General features: G+C 45.7%; 1 protein-coding gene across 1 annotated transcript; it reads left to right on the top strand.

The window, feature by feature from the left end:
* The first annotated feature begins 5,703 nt into the window (after positions 1-5,703).
* LOC127784957 (SKP1-like protein 5) lies at positions 5,704-6,284 on the top strand. The gene has a single exon (XM_052312382.1). The coding sequence runs from the start codon at positions 5,787-5,789 to the stop codon at positions 6,282-6,284; it is 498 nt and encodes a 165-aa protein (XP_052168342.1). The 5' UTR covers positions 5,704-5,786.
* Positions 6,285-20,816: the final 14,532 nt, after the last annotated feature.

Genomic DNA, 20,816 nt, shown 5'->3' with positions numbered 1-20,816 from the left:
GTTACCTAGCACAATTCCTAATTCGTGCATACACGCCGCGGGCGCGCACTTCCGACCCACACTGCCCACGCGTACGCTCATTTTCTCCTTTTTTTTTCGGGAACTCGGGCGCTAGTTTTTGTTTTTTTTTTTAGAAATCGCTCCCTTTTTCTGTCCACAAACACGCGTGACTTTTTTTGCAATATTTTATAAATTAAATGTTTCACCTTCAATATCAGTTAAGAGTTTTGAATTTAAATTGAAAGTTTTTTAATTTTTAAATTAATGTTGAATGTTTTGAATTTTGAGATGAAAGTTTTCAAATTTGAATCAAATATTTTGAATTTCGAGGTGAGAGTTTTTAAACGTAAGTTAAGTTTTAATATCTTGACTTGAATTTTTTTAATTTTGAGTTGAAAGTTTTTGAATCAAAGTTGAAAGTTTTCAAATCCGAGTTGAAAGTTTTTAATTCTGAATTGAAAGCTTTCAAATCCTAGTTGAAAGTTTTCAAGTCTGAATCGAAAGTTTTTAAATCTGAGTTCAATGTTTTTAAATCCGAGTTGAAAGTTTTCAAGTTTGAATTGAGAGTTTTTAAATCCGAGTTAAAAGTTTTCAAATCTTGAGTTGACAGTTTTCAAATCTGAGTTGAAAATTTCAAAAAATCTTGATTTGAATGTTCCAAATCTTGACTTAAAAGTTTTTAAACCTTCGTTGGAAGTTTATTGTTGCTAATTCTCCATACTTATCCCAAATTTTTGCGTACTAAAAAAATACTAATCAGGGTAATTAACGTTAATGTGGGTAATTAGCGGGGTCCGATCCGCAGGGGCATTGGGGAGGGGGCATGTGCAGCTGCGCGAGTTAAGCAGATCGATCAATGAACCTTTCCAGTATTTTAGTACCCCCACCATTTTATTTTATAAAAACATTTTGGACTCTATTTCTCTTGTCTAAATTCACTAACATCTATATAAACTTAGCCACATATATGAAACATATGCATCGACTAATGTATGAATCTATTAAAAATCAAAACCCAAAATGTCTTATAATGTAAAAACCAAAGAAAAATCATCTTAACATGTTTTTCTGAAAAAAAATCTGTTAATATACAACTATCTTTCTATTTAACACCGCTGCATAGATAAATTAACTATATGTGGTAGCCTGGCATTAATTTTCTTATTTAAGGTACAAACAAACGTGCTGGAAATTTCTGTCACTTTTGCTCATGTTACTGCATATTATATAGTCAATTGTTTATTTTGTATCATCCAATTCGCTATCTTACATGAAGTGGTGATCAATGGAGTAAAGTTAATTTTCAGTGGTCATGGTTAGTTGAAGGTTGGGTCAGTAACAATATTGTCTGAAATAGCGTATTTTAGCATTGTGTTGTCGCTTACGTCATCCGTTTCTGGAATCTGAAATCTTTTGTTGATTAATGGTTTTTCATCACAAATCCATGAAATTTGTAATCTGAAATCTTGAGGCAGAAAGATAGAGCTTTGTATCATTCTATTCTCGAGCACCGCTACTTTGCGTTACTACCGACAACTACAGATTTATATAGTTGTGTTAACTAGATGAGTATATGTTTTCATTGATCTCGTCTAAAAGAATCACATAGCTTAATTAACTGGTTAGATTATTTAAAGTGAAACCTGCTCACCCATGTTTACGACTAACTAGTAGGTGATGTACCCGTCGATTGCGAAGCGTCAGTACTGATTTCATATATATAAGAAGGGAAGGGGCACCATGCGAGAATGACGAGCTCTGTCGCATGGTAAGCCATGTTCCATGTTTATTATCGGGATCCATTCATGATCAACCATGTGATTTCACAAGGTGGTATGTTACCGCTACATCAACCTATGGATCGATCATCGGCTACGCTTTAGACATCAAACCTAGTGACGGCCAGTCCACAACTACACCGACAACTCTACCCTACGGGAGGATTCATCTACTACAGGGCTATTGGCTTCACAAAATTAGATGATCATGCGTGTTTAGGCTAACATTTCAGATTATAAGTTTTGAAACATACACTATTTGTACATATATGTAAAGTTACATGGTAAGTTTGTAATTATCTAGTTGCAGTTTACGTATGATATATTTACATTTCAAAAAGGGAGGTAGCCCGCGCATTCGCGTGGGCATGTATCATAGGCTCTGTTTGAAACGTTATAATGATAAAATATAAACAGGAGAACATTTCCGGAATATAAATCGGAAAGGAAGCCCGCACAGATGCACAGCATCTTATATTTTATTAAGTAAACGAAATGTTAAAAGAAATCATACATCACTATATACACAGTAAAGGAATGTAAATTATCTACAATAATAAAAAAAATAAATATATTTTCTGTAATATAGATGGTAGGTTTTAATATATTACTAATGTGATAGGAATGTCCCAAAAAATCCCTTTGTCCTGGTCGATTTGTGGTAGAGAATAGACAATATTTGTATACGAAGTTAGTAAAAAGTACTTCTCAAATTTTAATGGAGTATATACAGTATTATGTTTTTCAAATGAGTGGGGTTAATTATTCGACACTACCTTTAAAAAAAATGCAAAAGACCATATCATTATTTATACTTTAGCGCCAGATTTGTTTCCACCGTATGTTGTTTATAGCTAATGGAGACACATTTACTAATTCTAAGAATGTACTTATTTTCACAAACTTATTTACACTAACTAATTAGCTAGAGTGCATTTACAGTTGGGTTCAGTGGTGTATAACATTTGTCCATCAATTATACCCACTCCATTTGATTTTCTATCAACTACAAAAAATATAATATAAGTAGTTTTATTCGTATTTTACTGGATTGTTCATGTTTTGCCAATAATACTTGGCAAAGAAAATACATAATTCTCGTGATGAACTAAAGAGTTGTATTGTAGAAAAAAAATCTATTTAAAGTCTTCTTTATTTCTTTTTACATCATCAATCATGTATGCCTCTGACTCCTCAAATAGCAATAAAAAAGTTTTGAAAATTTTCAGATACTTTTAGAATCCCAATCGCACCCAAAATAAACCGACAAAGATTCACATAAAAACCAAAGCTAAATTCTGTTGTTTTATTATAGCAAAACCACTTGCTATAATTTAATTTATTTTTTCTCATTTATCTATTATTTGTTCTTCTCACTCCTCAAATAAGAACAAAAAAGTTTTGAAAAATTCCAAATACTTTGAGAATCTCAATCTCTCCCAAAATTAAATAAACCTAAATAGATGTACTTAAAAAACAATGCTAGGTTTTGTTATTTTAATTTTTACATATGTGATTCAAATTAACATTGTACATTTGTCAAGTGATATTTGACACCATAAAATATGATATGAAATTATTTGAAACATTATTATCACATTAACTATTACATGTTTGCGTCATTTGTCATGATTTATTTAGCACTACAATATAACCATCATAAGTCATCAATGGTATATTTAATTTAATGAAGTTTTGATATTTTATCTATCAGAGATTAAGTTTGGCTGTGTATATCTGTGTAATATTATTTTTATTAAAATCATAGTTTAATCATTAGTGCCGACACTGATGTGTCGGCGCTAATGATTTTTCCAATTCTACTATGTACTGTGCATATTTCTTTTATTTTTTGCTTTATATATTTTCGATCGTATACGCACGTTATGTTTTTTCTGGGATAGAGATTAGCAGCATGTGATTTTTAATAGATCTAATCCAATGTTTAAAATAACGGGCTAGGTCAACCAATTTAAGTGAAAATTGACGGTCGGATGCTTTTCTTTTTTTCCTTTGAATTTCTAGGATTTATATAATTTATTAGAGCGCCACGTGACAGTGTAAGAGGGTTTGTAGGAACTTTAACAGACTTTTACTATATAATAGATTTCTAGGGTTTCTCTACGAGAGCCAAATAGCAGCGTAAGAGTGCTTGTAGAAAGTTTAATATACTTATGGAGTGTACAATAGATAGATATAGAAGATTGTTTAAACAACATTGGTCGGACATTTATTACGGATCTTAATTGAATTATATTTATATATTTATATATTTTTATTTGTGAAGTAATATATTTTGTCTTCATATCGTAGAAAATCGTATTTTAAAGACCATCGATTTTTATAGATGTGCGTTATTTTTTATAGAAAATCGTATGGTTTTTTTTTCTTCCGACGAACATTAGTAAAGATTTGTTGTTTTGTTTACAGTCATGTATATACGGAAGAACAACATTAGTGTTTGTATCTTATCAACTCGTAATTACGGCACAACGATTATAGCGCTTGTATGTTATAAACATGAGGAAATATACTTTTTTAAGAGAGGTGGCGGTGAGAGAGGAGCTGGTGGCTATTGAGAGTTGAGGAAAGCTCGGCGGCGGCGTCGTCTCGGCTTGGGCGGAAACGGGCAGCGGTGATGGAAGGGAGAGGCCGGCACGGGGGAGCTCGGGGCAGCGGTGAGAGAGGAGATGGCAGTTGTGGAGAGGAGAAGAAAGATCGGCCGTGGCGTCGTCTCGGCTCGGGCAGAAACAGGTGGCGGCAATGAAAGGGAGAGGCCGGCACGGGGGAGCTCAGTGCGGCGGCGGCGGCGTAGGCACGCGACGATGCGGCCGAGGCGAGACGGCGTGTCGGCGCGGCCGTCCTCCTCCCCCAGTCGCCGCCGTCCCCCTCCCTCCCGTTAGCGCCGCCGTCCTCCTCCCAGAGTCGCCCCCGTCCCCCTCCCTCCCGTTAGCATTGCTGTCCTCCCTCTCATCGCTCGCTCGCCTCCGGCACGGCGGCTCGGCGAAACCGCAGCAGTGGCAGCGCACATGCCGTGCGGTGGTTCGGCATCGCCGCCACTGTCCTCCCCCCATCAACGCCGCCCCCGGGTGCTCGCTGCCGCCTCACGCTCGCCTCCGACCCCGGCTACGGCCTCCTCACGCAGGCTTCCCTGCCTGTGCCGCCCTCCCTCCGCCGCGCTGGTCAGCCATCGCCTCGCCAAGCACCACTGCGACGGCCCCTCCCCTCGTGCCACCTCTCACCACCGAAGAAAAAAGAAGGAAGAAAGAGAAAAAAAGAAGGAAGAAGGGAGAAAAAAATATAAAAAATTCCATGTCATCGTCCACATGGCGTGCCACGTATGCAAGTCCACGGTCAAACGCTGCTTTGGACCGGGATGATACAATAAAACAAGTTTACAGAACTCGATGTGCGCTTTGTAAGTTCGTGGACCTAAGTGAAACCTCCTGACAAGTTTAAGGGTCGCTGGTGCATTTTACTTTTTTTAATAATAGATCTAATGTAATGGTGTAAAATAGCGGGCCCACCAATCTAAATAAAAATGAACTGTGAGATCAGATAGTGCCATGTGGCGACTGAGAGCATTTGTAGGAGCGCCACGTGACGGCTTGAGAGCGTTTGTGGAAAGTTTAATGGACTCTTAGTAGATAATAGATAAATGTTTTTTACCTCAAAGAATTTGTAACAATTTTTTAGTTACTCCCATATGTTTGGAACTAGCTAGTGAGTTGTCGACAGCTCAAAACTTTCAAATTTTTCGACCATAGGATCTGTCATCAATCAGATTGGATTTGGAGTACGAATCGGAGTTGCTCGGCCTGGTTCTCGCAATAAATACACAAAGCACCAAACAGCTCGATCGCCAAGCACCAATTAACGTTGTTTCAACCGTTCAGCTCACCGCGCGCAACCAATCGATCAGCTAGCGAGTTCGTCCCGTCCGTCCGTGTTCAAGCTCAACAGCAATCCACCGGCCCCGCGTGTTCGACGAGAAACAAACCAACATCAATGGCGGCAGCAAACGAGGGAGCCGACGCCGGCGACAGCAAGATCCTTCTGATCAGCTCGAACGGGCAGCACTTCCAGGTGACGGAGGCGGAGGCGAGCATGTCGAAGCTAGTGAGCAACATGATCGAGGACGACTGCACGGAGAACGGCGTCCCTCTCCCTAACGTCGCCTCCAACGTCCTCGCCAAGGTGCTCGAGTACTGCAAGAAACACGCCGCCGCCGCCACGGCCGAGGATGTCGCCGTGAAGGATCAGGAGCTGAAGAGCTTCGATGCCAGCTTCATCGATGTCGACAACACGATGCTGTTCGGCCTGATCTTGGCCGCCAACTACTTGAACGTGCCGTCTCTACTTGATCTTGCGTGCCAACACACGGCTGACTTGATCAAGGGCAAGACGGTACAGGAGATCAGGGACACGTTCGGGATCGTCAACGATTTCACACCAGAGGAGGAGGAGGAGATCCGTAAGGAGAGCGAATGGGCCTTCGAGAACTAGAGTTTTAGGCATTAATTTGTCACATGTTATTTAGATCCTGTTTAAATGGGACTAAAACTTTTATGTCCCTATCACATCAGATGTTTGGACACTAATTATAAATATTAAACGTAGCCTATTAATAAAACCCATCCATAATCTTGGACTAATTCGCGAGACGAATCTACTGAGCCTAATTAATCTATGATTAGACTATGTAATGCTACAGTAAACATTCTCTAATTATGGATTAATTAGGCTTAAAAAACTTGTTTAGCAAATTAGTTTTCATTTATGTAATTAGTTTTGTAGGTAGTCTATATTTAATACTCTAAATTAGTGTCTAAATACAGAGATTAAAATTAAGTCTCTGGATCCAAGCACCACCTTACTATTCTCGCTGTTTTATACGGGGATGACTAGAGATCGGTCGCCTGATCAAAATCTTCAAAAATCGAGCGCGCCCGATTTAGGTGCAAAACTACTTTAAACTGATTTTTCTCTTAAATTACTTATCCAAATCATGATCCGATTGCACCACTAAATTCGTTGCAATTAAATCTTCAAAATAATACCACACATGGATATATTCCGATGAAAAAAATTAGCTTATTATTGAATTTTTTAAAATATTGCACGATGTTCCATCAGGTATATCGGAATTGTTTCACTAAGTAGATCGAAAATGTTTCACTCGTTTAAACCGGGTGTTGTTTCACCTTATATAAAAACAATGTTTCAACAAATAGCGAAAGAATGTTTCAGTTCACTGCAACATTTGATCTATACACTAGGTGAAACATTTTTTGGTGAAACAAAAAATAAACCAAATTCTCTTAATAGGGGGTTTCCAAAATATGTGGGTTTTTTTGTTGCAATAGAATATTTCATTCATTGCAACATTAGATCTATACACAGTGAAACATTGTGAGTACACTAGGTGAAACATTTTTGGTGGAAAAAAATAAATCAAATTTCCTTAACAGAGGGTTTCCAAAATATGTGGCTAATTTGTTACAACGTCATGCATGGTGGGGACAAGTGGTAGTGTGGTAGAGAAGATGTGATGGGGCCCTATGGACCTTCGCGCGCGCGTGTCAGGGGGTGTCCGATTTTTCCTGCCCCCCTTCCCCCCAGCGCCCGAGGAGCAGCATTCTCCATTATCTATCTATCTACCTATCTATCTACCTATTATATACTAATATAAAAGTCTATTAAACTTCCTACAAACACTATTAAGCCACCACATGGCACTCTTCCAAATGCTCCTAAATCACCACATGGCACTATCTAATCTCACCGTTGATTTTTACTTAAATTGGTGGACCTGTTATTTTACACCATTAGATTAGATCTATTATTAAAAAAATAATAATTTCCTCATGTTTATAACATACCAGCGCTACAATCGTTCTGCCGTACGTACGAGTTGATAAGATACAAACGCTAATGTTGTTCGTCCGTATATACATGATTGAAAACAAAACAACAAAGCTTTACTAATGTTCGCCGGAAGAAAAAAACCATACGCATGTACATAAAAAAAAACATACATCTATAAAACTCGATGGTCCTAAAAATATGATTTTCTACGATATAAAGACACAATATATTACTTCACAAATATAAATATATTTATTTAAATTAAAATCCATAATAAATATTTGATCAATGTTGTTTAAACCATCTTCTATATTAAACTTTCTGCAAACGCTCTTATATTGCTATGTGGCTCTCATAGAGAAACCCTAGAAATCTATTATATACTAAAATTCTGTTAAAGGTACAAATGCTTTTACGTTGTCACGTGGCGCTCTAATAAATTATATAAATCCTAGAAATTCAGAGGAAAAAAAGAAAAACGTCCGACCGTTAATTAAATTAAATCTCTAATAGATAAAATATCAGAGCATTCATTAAATTAAATAAACCATTGATGGCTTATGATGGTTATATTGTAGTGCTAAATATATCATGAAAAATGATGCCAACAAGTAATAGTTAATGTGATAATAATGTTTCAAATAAATTCATATTATATTTTATGGTGTCAAATATCACTCGACAAATATACAACGTTAATTTGAATCACATATGTAAAAATTAAAATAACAAAACCTAGCATTGTTTTTAAGTACATCTATTTAGGTTTATTTAATTTTGGGAGAGATTGAGATTCTCAAAGTATTTGGAATTTTTCAAAACTTTTTTGTTCTTATTTGAGGAGTGAGAAGCACAAATACTAGATAGATGAGAAAAATTAAATTAAGTTTTCGCAAGTGGTTTTGCTATAATAAAACAACAGAATTTAGCTTTGGTTTTTAAGTGAATCTTTTTAGATTTATTTGGGGTGTGATTGGGATTCTAAAAGTATCTGAAAATTTTCAAAACTTTTTGATTGCTATTTGAGGAGTTCGAGGCATACATGATTGATGTTGTAAAAAAAATATATAAATAAGATTTTAAACAGTTTTTTTTCTGCGATACAACCCCTTATTTCATCACGACAATTATGTATTTTATTTGCCAAGTAGTATTGGCAAAACATGAACAATCTAGTAAAATACGCATAAAACGACTTGTATTATATTTTTTATAGTTGATAGAAATTCAAATGCAGTGGGTATAATTGATGTAAGTGCACTCTAGCGAATTAGTTAGTGTAATTAAGTTTGTGAAAATAAGTACATTCTTAGAATTAGTAAATGTGTCTCCTATAGCTATATGACATATGGTGGAAACAAATCTGACGCTAAAGTATAAATCTTTATCAAAATGTAAATAGTGATATGGTCTTTTGGATATTCCAATGGTGGTACATCTCTTTAGCTATATTTTTTTAAAGTAGTGTCGAATGATTAACCCCACTCATTTGAAATACATAATATTGTATATAATCCATTAAAATTTGAGAAGTACTTAGTACTAATTTCCTATACAAATATCGTCTATTCTCCACCACAAATCTACCAGGACAATGGGATTTTTATGTAAATCTGAGGGACATTCCTATCACATTAGTAGTATATTAAAATCTACCGTCTATTTTACAGAAAATATATTTATTTTTTTATTATTGTAGGATATTTTACAATCCTTTACCGTGTATGTAGTGATATATGATTTCTTTTAGCATTTCTTGTACTTAATAAAAAATAAGTTCTCGTATATCTGTGTAGGCTTCCTTTCTGATTTATAATTGCAAAAATATTCTCCTGTTCATATTATGTCATTATAACGTTTCAAACACAGCCTATGGTACATGTCCGCACGAATACGCGGGCTATCTTCCTTGCTATATACTAAAAGTCCATTAAACTTCCTACAAACGCTTTTAAACCGCCACGTGGCACTCCTACATACGCTCCTAAGTCGTCACATGGCACTATCTAATCTCACCGTTGATTTTTACTTAAATTGGTGGGCATTTATTTTACACTATTAAATTTATCTATCTATCTGTTGTCGAAACGACATCTGCATACATCGAAGGACGTGGTTACTCAACAGTGGTTGGGAAAATGAAGTGTACTAAATTTTGAATTTCACTTTGGATCCCCCCATTACATGGCCCTAGGGGACTATTTATAGCCCCATTACAGGTTCTTACTACCTGGGTTTAGGTTGTACAGGGGAATTTACATGATTACCCTTACAAAAGGGACATTTACAGGGTACATAATGTTATGGGGGCTCATGGGCCCCTGATGGGCCGTCCAGCGATCGCCGGCCTGATGGGCCGGCAAGGTTTCCTCGGCCCTCGCGGGGGCGAACTCGTCAAGGCGAAGTCATCCTCCTTCGGCAGACAGTCTTCGCCTCGCACCCTTCACCTGAGATGCCTCTGACCTGGCGCTACTCTTCGCCTTGCGCCGTTCTTGCTCCATAGCCTTCGCCAAGGGTTTCGGCAGGTTTGGTCGAAGGGCCTCATGCCATCCGCCAACAAGCCCCTCACGGACAAGGGTGAGACTGGAGCTTCGGCTGAGACCGTGCAAACCATGTGGTATGGTATGCGGCGCCCCCTTTCGACCGATGCTCCTGCCGAAACCTACATTATTCCTGCGAATGAAGTTTGTTTTTTGTGTGGCTGGTATTATTTTGCCACGCTTCGCCTCGTGCGATTGATGGTTATATATATATTCTTTTTTCCTGGGCCGAACGGAACAGTATTGGGCTTTCCTATCTTGGGCTTTTTACTGTGCCGCTCGGTCGATGGGAATTTACCGTTTCGCCTACCCTTGCGACACGTGGCGCTTTATTACTGGTGGGTAGGCGAACGGTCGCCTGGGCGGGCTATATATCCCCGCTGCTCTTTCCTTTTCACCGCCACACTTGCCATTTTACCGCGCGCGCTCTCTTTCTCCGTCTCTTCCCTTCACAGCATCTTTCGACCCCTCAGGCGTTTCGCCGAATCTCTTTTTTCGCCACCGCCAACGCACCGTTTGCCATGGCCCCACGTAAGCCAAACCCTACTTCGGCGAAAGGGCCAGATCCCGGCCGAGTCGATGATGACAGCACCGCCTTTCTGGGGGGGGGGTCTCTCTTGTGGACGACGTCGAGCTGGCGAAGCTGGTCAGCTCCGGAGCGTTGGTTGAGGGGCAGGCTTTCGCCCCAGGGAAAACCGTGGTGCCGAAACCTGTCGACAATCTTACGGTGGTGTTCGCCGTATTTTCTGAGGCAGGGCTACGGTTTCCCTGCATCGTGTTGTTGCCGGAGATCCTTCGCCTCTTCCAGGTGGAACTTCCGCAGCTGAGCCCGTCGGCGCTTGTTCGGATCGCTATCTTCGACTGGGCATGCTGGACTTCCTGGTTTGAGCCCAACGCCGAGCTCTTTGGCGCCATATTTTTCGCCACCGTGAACTTGAAGACGGTGATTACCTCGGCTGGAACGAAAAATACCGTGTTCGGGAGCGTGAACTTCAACGTTCGCCCCGAGCTGTCCGATCTCTGGCCGGTGAACGCTGCTATGTTGAAGTGGGACCGCCATTGGATGGCGAGGTGGTTCTACCACACAATCCCCTTCGAGGTTGGTTCTGAATCAGCGAAAGCCCTCCGGTACCGGCGTAGGGCGATTGCGCCGAACCGGAGACCCAAGATCGCTGTGGACGGTGCCATGGAGGCGCGGTTCGTTCTACTACGGAAGGTTTGCTCCCGCCTTAGCTGTCGTGACTTGGTGGAGGAATTTTGTATGCTTCGCATCTTTCCCTTCTCCCAGTCATGGCAAGTCGCGGTTGAACAAGGCGAAGAAATCGACGGTTTGCCGAACCTGATACTTCTTGAGGGGGCGAACAGTAAGACTGTTCTTTTGCTATATACTGCTGTGCTTTGTTATTTCGCCTTATTTGACTCTTGACGTAGCTTCACGCTCTACTCTTACAGTGTTGACCCTCGACCAGGCCGAAGCCGAAGCTCGCAGGATGATCGGCGATGTTTCGGTCGTCGAGTATAGTCAGCTGTTAACACGTCAAGCGGCTGGGCGGGCGAACCGGGTTTACAATGGCGAACTGCCTCCCCGGGCAAATCCCCAAAAGGCCGACGACGAGGCAGAGCCTTCGCGAAAGCGGATGCGTGGACAAGTGAAGCTTGCCCCCAGGAAGCGAAGGGTTCCTGCTTCGTCTGACTCCGACGCCGACGACGAGGATGATGCCGAAGAACGTGACAGCGAGGAGGAAGGAGAGGAAGAGGAGGAGGTGGAGGCTGTGGCTGATAAGGCCGCGGGCGAGGCGGTCGAAGACCGCGCCGACAGCCCCGGGTACACTCCTACCCCAAGTCCTGGTCACAACGAAACCGGGGTGGAGTCGAACAGCTCCCCCCTTCGTCGGAAGGATTTGGAAGGGGCGAAGGCCCTAGTTGCGTTCTCTTCGGGCGTGGCAGCGAAGGGAGGTCCTGTCAAAATGGTGGCTAAGAAGAAAGGACTCGTCGATGTCGCTCGCGTTTTTAGCGACGACGAGTCCTCCGGCGGGACTCCGACTTCGCCTGTTGGTCGCAGCCTGGATCTTTCGGCCGCCCCCATTCCTCCACTTGGCACCGCTGGAGTGGACGGTAGTACGGCCGCTGGGGCTTCGGCTTCTGTGGAAAGGATTGTGACGGCCGCGGCGAAAGTATTCGGCAGTCCTCCGCATCAGCCGGTTGCATCGCCGCTGATTGAGGCGAAGGGAAACAGAGCGGTCGCTGAGACGTCCGCTTCGGAATATTCGCTCTCGGTACCCCGCTTCGCCCCTGGCGACTTCGAGACGCGAGCAGACCTCCTTCCTTTTGTGGAGGGGGTAAGCAATCTTGTACTGCCCGCCAGCGCCCCGAGCTTGTTCACCGAACTAAATGAGTTCGACGGGGGGTGCTCTGCTATAAAAAGCCTGGCTGTTCGGGTACGTTTCCCCCCCTTTTTATCTTTACTCTTCCTCTATCTTGTTTTTACAATTGACACTTGTTCTCTTCGCCGCTCGTATTCTGCGCCCAGATCCTCGCGGCTCACTGCTCAACGGAGCGAACCGTGCGAGCTCGACTTGATGGGTTCAAAAGCCGTCTTCGGGCCAAGGATGACGAACTAGGCCGCAAAAATTTGGAGATGGAGGCCCTTGCCAACACCCTTAAGGAGGCGAAGGCCGAAAACAAGCGGCTCCAATCGGAACTGGAGAAAGGGAAGGAAGCTAGGGCCGAAGTCGATCGCTTAAAGGCCGAACTGGAGAAAGAGAAGGCCCACACCGCCGTGCTCATAGATTACTACAACCTTACCGAGCCGAAGATGGAGGCTCTTCGGCAGGAGGTTCGCAAGGCCGAAGCAAGCGCTGCAGAGGAGTCGCGGCGGTTTTCGCGGGAGATGGTGAAAACCACCGAGTCCGCGCGGACAGCGTGACAAACGCTTCGCCTTGCCCTTACTGATATGGGCGCGAAGGTACGGGGTGTCCCCTCCGAAGATGCCTCAGCCTTCGACTTCTCCGAATGGACCCAACAAGCTGGTGGTTCGGTTTCGGACTGCGCCACCGCATACGGCGACTGCTGTGCGCGCGTGTCGTTGGCCTTTACCATGGGCCTCCTGCAGCAGTTCGGCTGCGAGCACATCGCCGAGTTCCCCAAGTACGCGAAGGGGAATTGGGAGATCAGTGCGCAAGACATTTCGCCTGCACTTCGTGCGTGGCGAAAACAATTTTGGCAGAAGGACGGCCGCTCCGCCGCTAAGGCGCGCCTTTTGGAGCAGCTGGCGAAAGCGGAGGCGGCGGACATTTGTGAAGAGGAGGGCGCGGCGGCCGGAGGGGGTGGAGGCGATGCCTAGGATCACCCAGAGGTGTGAGGCCCTCCGCCCTTCTCTTAGATTTTTATAGTTTTCTTTTGGTGTTCGCTAGATGTGGCGAACCATTGTATATTCGGCAAACTGCCGCTAAACCTTAAAAAAGGCTTTTTGGTATATTTGGAATGTATGACACAATGTTAATTACTTTTTGATGATCGAAGTCTTTGGCATATTTTATTTCACTCGTTTCGCATTATGCCATACCTTCCCCTTCTTTCGCCTATTCTTACCATGTAAGATGTGTTTTGCCTTTTCTGCACTGTCTACCAGGGGGTTTGCCGAAAATCGTGCATTCGGCCCCCTTCTGGGAGTTGGCGAAGTCAAAACGAGAAATTTGTGGCGTTGAAGGGGCTGCCGAAGACGCGATGTCCATTTCGGCCATTTTATCGCGAAATGGAGATAAACGGTCGCAGCTATAAGGTTATCAAGGTTGCCAACTGGCTACGTGCGCACCCCGGGCGAACCTTAGAAAATTATGATCTTGTTCATTCAAGACGTTTGGAAGATATGGCTCGCTTTTGGCGAAACCATCAGAAGACTAAACGTCAGGAATTAATCTTTCATCGTCGTTACAGTTTAGTCTGTGTTTCGCCCCCTACTCCTCTTAAGGTTGTATATGATATTAGTAGTGATGACGAACCTAGTTCGTCTGACCATTCCTTAGGGAGGGATAATAATTACTGGGGTGAAGATGTAATTTACTTGTAAAACGAATTGTATCGGGTTGTAAACCTTGTATTCTTCGATTATTTTTTTGAAGCTAATAAAGAACATGCTTTATTTCCTTTTCGCTATTTTTCGCATCGTCACATTTTGTGCTATTGTTAGGCCGGAACATGCCGGCCCCTTTGCATATATTAGCGAAATAGGTGTACTGACTTTTCAGCTTTTCGTCGTCCGTTTTCGATCTGTAGCGTTCTGTGTCGAGAGAAACGCTTTTGCTTTATGCCGATCGGTCGTAACGTCGTTCGGCTATTTTATTTTCCGAGACAAACTGTTGCGGTTTCAATGTTCGGCGAGCAATGCTTCGGCCGATTCGTTTCGCCCCCTTGGCCTTTTTCGCTGATCAGGCGTTTGCCTTGGGGTTTTTCCACAAATTATCAATCACATGAAAAGTAAGAAGAAGGCGGAGGACACAGAGATTTTATACTGGTTCGGGCCTCCATGGTGGATAATAGCCCTACATCCAGTTTTTTTTTCTTTTTTCTCTCTTTCTTCTTTTTCTCTTTTTTTTCTTGCCGAAAGGCTTACATGACAATATGTACATTTTTACAAGTTGGCGATTTGGGTGCCACCCATTCTAGACATAGAAGCGCTTGAGGGAGGCGGCGTTCCAGGAATGGTCGAACTCCTCACCTTCGAGTGTTGCTAGGCGAAAAGATCCCGTCGTGGACTTGCGCTTGATGAGGTATGGTCCTTCCCACTTTAATTCAAGCTTGCCAACTGCTACTGGGTTCGCCTTCTTCCTTAGGACGAGATGACCAGGTATGAGCTCCGTGGGTCGAACTTTTTTGTTGTAAGTTGCCGAAGTGCTTATGGCGTACTTGTGCATGTGCTCGAGCGCTTCGACTCTTACTCCTTCCAATAGTTCGAGCGATACTTCGCGTCCTTCTTCGCCCCCGGAAAATATCACCCTTGGTGAGTTAGCCCCTAGCTCTGCTGGGGTCATTGCCTCATCGCCATAAAGAAGCATAAACGGGCTAAACTTGGTTGGTCTTGTGGGGGTCGTCCGAAGAGCCCAGAGAACCGATAGCAATTCCTCTGGCCATTTGCCTTTCGCCGCCCCCTCAAGTCTTTTCTTCAGTGCTTCTAGGATCTTGCCATTTGTACGTTCGGCCGCCACATTTGACTGCGGGTGCACGACCGACGCGAACCTGATTTCCAGGTTAAGCCCTTCGCACATTTCTCTGAACTTATCAGAGTCAAACTGCTTGCCGTTGTCAGTAATGAACTCTTTTGGCACTCCGAAACGGCATACAATGTTTTTCCATACAAACATCTGTACTACTGCCGAAGTGATCGCCCCAAGGGGTTCGGCTCCGATCCATCGAGAGAAATATTCCACAGCTACAATTGCGAATTTATACCCGTTTCGCGCCACCGGGAATGGCCCAATGATGTCCAGTCCCCATATGGCGAAGGGCCATATTGGTGCAATGGGCTGCAGATCATACTGGGGCGCGGCTTGGCTTCGGCCATGACGCTTGCAACTTTCGCACTTCTTGATTTGCTCAACACAGACTTTCAACACAGTGGCCAATAAACTCCTTGTCTAAATACTTTGGAGGCCACTGCTCTTGCAGCCTGGTGCGTGCCACATAGCCCCTGGTGTATTTCCTTTGCCATTTCTTCGCCTTCGGCAAAAGAGATGCAACGAAGTAAGGGTTGAAGTACCCCGGAGCGGTAAAGCTGACCCGAGACCATCTTATACTTCGTGGCTCTGAGTTGCAAACGCTTCGCTTCTGCTTCGTCTACCGGAAGCCAGCCAGTTTCAAGGTGTTTCACAAATGGGGTTCGCCAGTCATGTGGGTCTTCGCCCAGTTTCTCTTGATCGATTGTCATGACTTCCGAACTGTCCATGGGCACACTTGGAGCATGTGGGACTTCGAAAAAGATGCCAGGCGAATGCGGGCCACCACAAGCAGCGGATTTCGCCAAGGCGTCTGCTTCCCCGTTCTGGTCTCTAGGCAAGTGTTCAACCATTATGCCAGTGAAGCATTTTTCCATGGACCGAACAGCCTCCAGATACCTCTTCATTCCCTCTTCTCTTGCCTCGAAGGATTTGTCAACATGGCCTGCTACCAACTTGGAGTCAGTTCAAATTAGTAGGCGCCAGACTCCCAGTGCTTTCGCCTTCCTTAGGCCCAGGAGAACGGCTTCGTATTCTGCTGCATTGTTGGTTGTGTCGAACTGCAATCTCGCTGCGTACCGAATCGGCACACCATTCGGCGAAAAGAGGACTGCCGCAACGCCTGTCCTCTTGTGCGACCACGAACGTCAGAGCACATCGCCCAGAACTGGTCGTCGGGCTCGGGGTCGGGGGCAAGTACCGGTGTCCATTCAGCTACGAAGTCAGCTAGCACTTGAGACTTGATAGCAGAGTGTGCAACAAAATGCAAGTCGAACGGGGATAGCTCTGCCGCCCACTTGCTGAGCCGGCCAGTGACTTCCTTGCCTCAGAGTATTTCGCCCAAGGGGTACTGTGATGGGAATATGACTTTGTGGCCCTGGAAGTAGTGCTTAAGCTTGCGCGAAGCCATTACTAGAGCGTAAGCAAGCTTTTCCATTTCAATGTACCTTGTCTTCGCTCCTTGCAATGCTTCGGAGATGAAGTAGACCGGTTTCTGTTCGGACTCTGTTTCTTGGACGAGTGCAAAACTGACTACCACCGGCGAAGCTGCTAAGTATAATAGCAGTTCGCTTCCTGGGGGTGGGCTTATCAGAGCTGGCGGGTTTTGCAGGTATTGCTTTAGCTCATCGAATGCTGCTTGGCACTCTGGTGTCCAATTAAACTTTCCCGTGCCCCGGAGGGTCTTGAAGAAGGGCAAGCCTCTTTCGGCCGCCTTTGAGAGGAATCGACCGAGTGCCGCAATTCGGCCTGCAAGCTTTTGTACTTCATGTATGCTTGACGGAGGCTTCATTTGCTGGATGGCATCGATTTTCTCTGGATTCGCCTCGATGCCTCTCTCGGAAACAAGGAAACCCAACAACTTGCCTGCGCAGACGCCGAAAACGCACTTCTCCGGATTCAGCTTTATGCCTGCCGCGCGCAAGCTGTCGAACGTCTCTTGCAAGTCGATCGCATGGTCGAAAGCCTTGCGGCTTTTTACGACGATGTCGTCGACGTAAGCTTCCACGTTTCGCCCCAACTTCTTGCCAAGGACCTTGTACACCAGCCTGGCGAAAGTTGCTCCTGCATTCCTTAAGCCGAAAGGCATCCTGAGGTGACAAAATGTGCCGAATGGAGTGAGGAAGGATGTTTTGGGATGTCGAGCGGGTTCATGTGTATCTGGTGGTAACCGGAATATGCATCCAGAAAACTCATGAGCTCACATCCAGCTGTTGAATCCACGAGCTGGTCGATTCGCGGCAAGGGGAAATCGTCTTTCGGACACGCCTTGTTCAGGTCTGTGAAATCGACACACATGCGCCATTTGCCATTTGACTTCCGCACCAGCACTGGATTCGTCAACCACTCCGGATGGTCAATCTCTTGAATAACCCCTGCCTGGAGTAATTTTTGTACTTCGGCCTTCGCTGCTTCTTGGCGATCGGCAGACATCTTGCGCAACTTTTGTTTTCTTGGCTTAATATCCGGCTTGACTGCTAGGTGATGCATGATGAGATTCGCCGGAACGCCCCCCACCTCGTCAGGGCTCCAGGCGAAGATATCGATGTTCTTTTTGAGCACCTCTAGTATGCTCTTAGCTTCTTCTTCGCCATGTCGCCCCCCCAGTGATACGAGCTTTGTGGGGTCGGCATCATCAATCTGCACTTTTGTTACCTTGCCGTGAGGGGTGGGTTTCGGCGTGTGCTTCGGCCGCTCATGCGGTTCGGTTTCAACATTGCACGCTGCTCTGTTGATTATGGCTAGATCGCGTTTTGAAGCGGCCGAAGGCTGAAGTCCCTTGATTACTATCACCCCTTTTGGGTCAGGCATCTTGAGCTTGAGATAATTGTGGTGGGAAATGGTTTCGAACTTGTTCAGGGTTGCACGGCCGAAGATGGTGTTGTAGTTATATGGGATGTTAACGACGTCGAACAGTATTTGCTCTTCGCGCCTGTTTTCTCCCGAGCCGAAAGCTATCAGCAAAAGTGCATGGCCAAGAACTTGCACTGCCTCTCCGCCGAACCCCCGGAGCGACGTTGGTGCCGGTGTAAGAGCTTTGGTTGGCAAGCCCATCTTAGCATATGCTTCGGCGAAGATCACGTCGGCCGAACTCCCTCCATCGACCAGGATTCGTCGGACTTCAAAACCGGCTATCTCAGCTGAGATTACCAGTGGATCTTGATGCGGGAACAGGACTCCTTCGGCGTCTTCTGGCCCAAAAGAGATCAGCTGGTTCACGTACTGTGGCGCCCCCTCACCCGCCGAAGTGATGCTGTGGACCATGCGGATCTGCATCTTCCTCTGCCGTTTCGACAACTGGCTTGGCGAGTCAGCTCTTGTAATCACTTGGATTACCCTTCGTTGTATATCTTGGTGTTGTTCGGCTGGGGGTGTTTGCTCCTGAACTGCTTCGTGGGGTGCTTCGACAGTTGTTCCCTGCTGCGGCCTTGGGTCTTGCACGTTTCCACGTTGCATAATGTTTCGGCATTGCTCTGTGGTGTGCGAAGAGCATCCGTGAAAGGCGCAGTAGAGGTCTTTTCGGTCCTTCTTGCGGGCTGGCTGCTGATGGTTGCTTGCTTGCTGGGTGTCAAACTCCTTGCGGAGGGCTTGCACTTCTTCGACAGCCATCACAGCCTTGCCCGCCCGATCTGTTCTGAACTTTCTCCAAGTCATGGGGGCTTGGCCTTGCCTTGGCGGCTGTCCCTGGATCGCCGGCTGAGACTGGCGAACAGTGAGGAGAGGTGGTTCGGCAATTTGAACTTGCGCTTGAGCTTGAGCAGCCGCGACGGAGGCTTTATCGTACTCAGCTTGTATAGCTTGTCGTCGCTTAGAATCCTCCTCACCCCTTGCGAACCTGTCAATGATGCGAAGTAGGTGCTCGAGCGTTTGCGGCTCCTTGTTGGCGATTTTTCTTGTTAGTTCGCCCTCCAGCAGACCGGCCGAAGCGGCGTTTATAACCGACGCCTCGGTTATGTCTTGAACTTGGCACCGGGCTTGCGAGAAGCGACGCATGTACTCTCTTATCGATTCCCTCGGCCTTTGGCGAATGCCAAGAAGGTGTTGCTGCATCTTCGGCTCCTCATAGGTGCCTCGAAAGTTAAGGACAAAAATGTCGCGCAATTGCTCCCATGAGTAAATGCTGTTGGCTGGTAAATTGAAATACCAAGAACGGGCGATGCCGTCTAGAGCGAGATGTATTACCTTCGCCTTGGTATTTTCGTCACCATGAGCCGCTTCGATCGCTGACTCGTAGATGGAGAGGAACTCCTTCGGGTCAGTTTTGCCCGAATAACGTGGGACAGGTGGGAACTTGAACTGGGGCGGGATTGGACGAGTCTTGATTCCCCCACTAAGCGGCAGCCCCTTTTCGCCTCCCGCCCTGTTTACTGCACCTTGCTGCGGGTACGGTGTGGCGAAGGGCGAAATCGCAGCTTGTGTGTGGAGTTGGGCCGTGGTATTCGACTGCCCGGCTCCAACTGGTGGTACTTGCTGGGCTGCCATGGATGGGTCAAAGATTGGCTGCGTCCACATCATAGCAGCTTGGATTGGTGCTTGGTTTGTTCCGAAGCCTGGGGTTGGAACTTGCTGCCGAACAGTTGGCACCTGAGCAGCGTTGACGATGTCGAACTGCGGTCCTTGACTCCACGGCGAAGGTCCCGAGCCTGGCTGAATTGGTGGCTACCAATTGGGCGCACCTTGACTTGTATTCCCCACCGGGTGAGCCGATGGGGCTGTGCTTGAAATGCAGTGGGGTTGGTTGAGTTGCTGAAGGAAAGCTTGGAGTTGCGCCTGATTGTGGTGCTTGGCCAGGCGGTTGAAGCTGCCCGGCGAAGTACACCGGCGCCTACGCGGCTTGTGGTGGAATGGGCTGGGTCGTCACTTGCGGATGGACTTGAGGTGCGACATAGCCTGCCGAATACTGAAGGATTGGAGCCGTCGTGGCCTTGGCCCGCCTTGCCGCCTCGTATGCTTGTTGTTGTTCTTGCATTTGGCGAAGCATGTCTTGGAGCCGTGTCATGTTCTGCCGCATGGCTTCCATGCCGGCTTCGGCTTGTGCTTCGGGGTCAAGGCTGATTTGGGCCTGTTCAACGGCGAGCGCGGTTGGGGCCGCTACCGGCTGCGATAGGGTGGCTTGGGGCACCACCGGTTGGCTTGTCGAAAGAATCTCCGCCCTGGTCTGGAGTGCCCTTGCCGCCGCAGCCGCCTTCGCCATGTCGGTCGCATTCGGCACTTGCACAGAGGTTGCAGGGGCCGAAGGCGGTTTTGATGGCGCTTGTGCTTCTCCATCTTCGGCCACGGACGCCGAAGGCTCTGCTCCTTCCTCGGCAGCCATGTCCGGTCCGGCGTCGCTCTCCTTCCACCTGACAACCTTCTCCTTCACGACCCTCTTCGGTGGCATTCGCTCTCAGTGGTTTCGCTCGGAGTCCCCACGGTCGGCG

This window comes from Oryza glaberrima, chromosome 9 (assembly GCF_000147395.1).
Source record: "Oryza glaberrima chromosome 9, OglaRS2, whole genome shotgun sequence".
NCBI lineage: Eukaryota > Viridiplantae > Streptophyta > Magnoliopsida > Poales > Poaceae > Oryza > Oryza glaberrima.
Note: the sequence above shows the minus strand (reverse complement) of the source record. Positions and strands in the feature narration are given on the sequence as shown.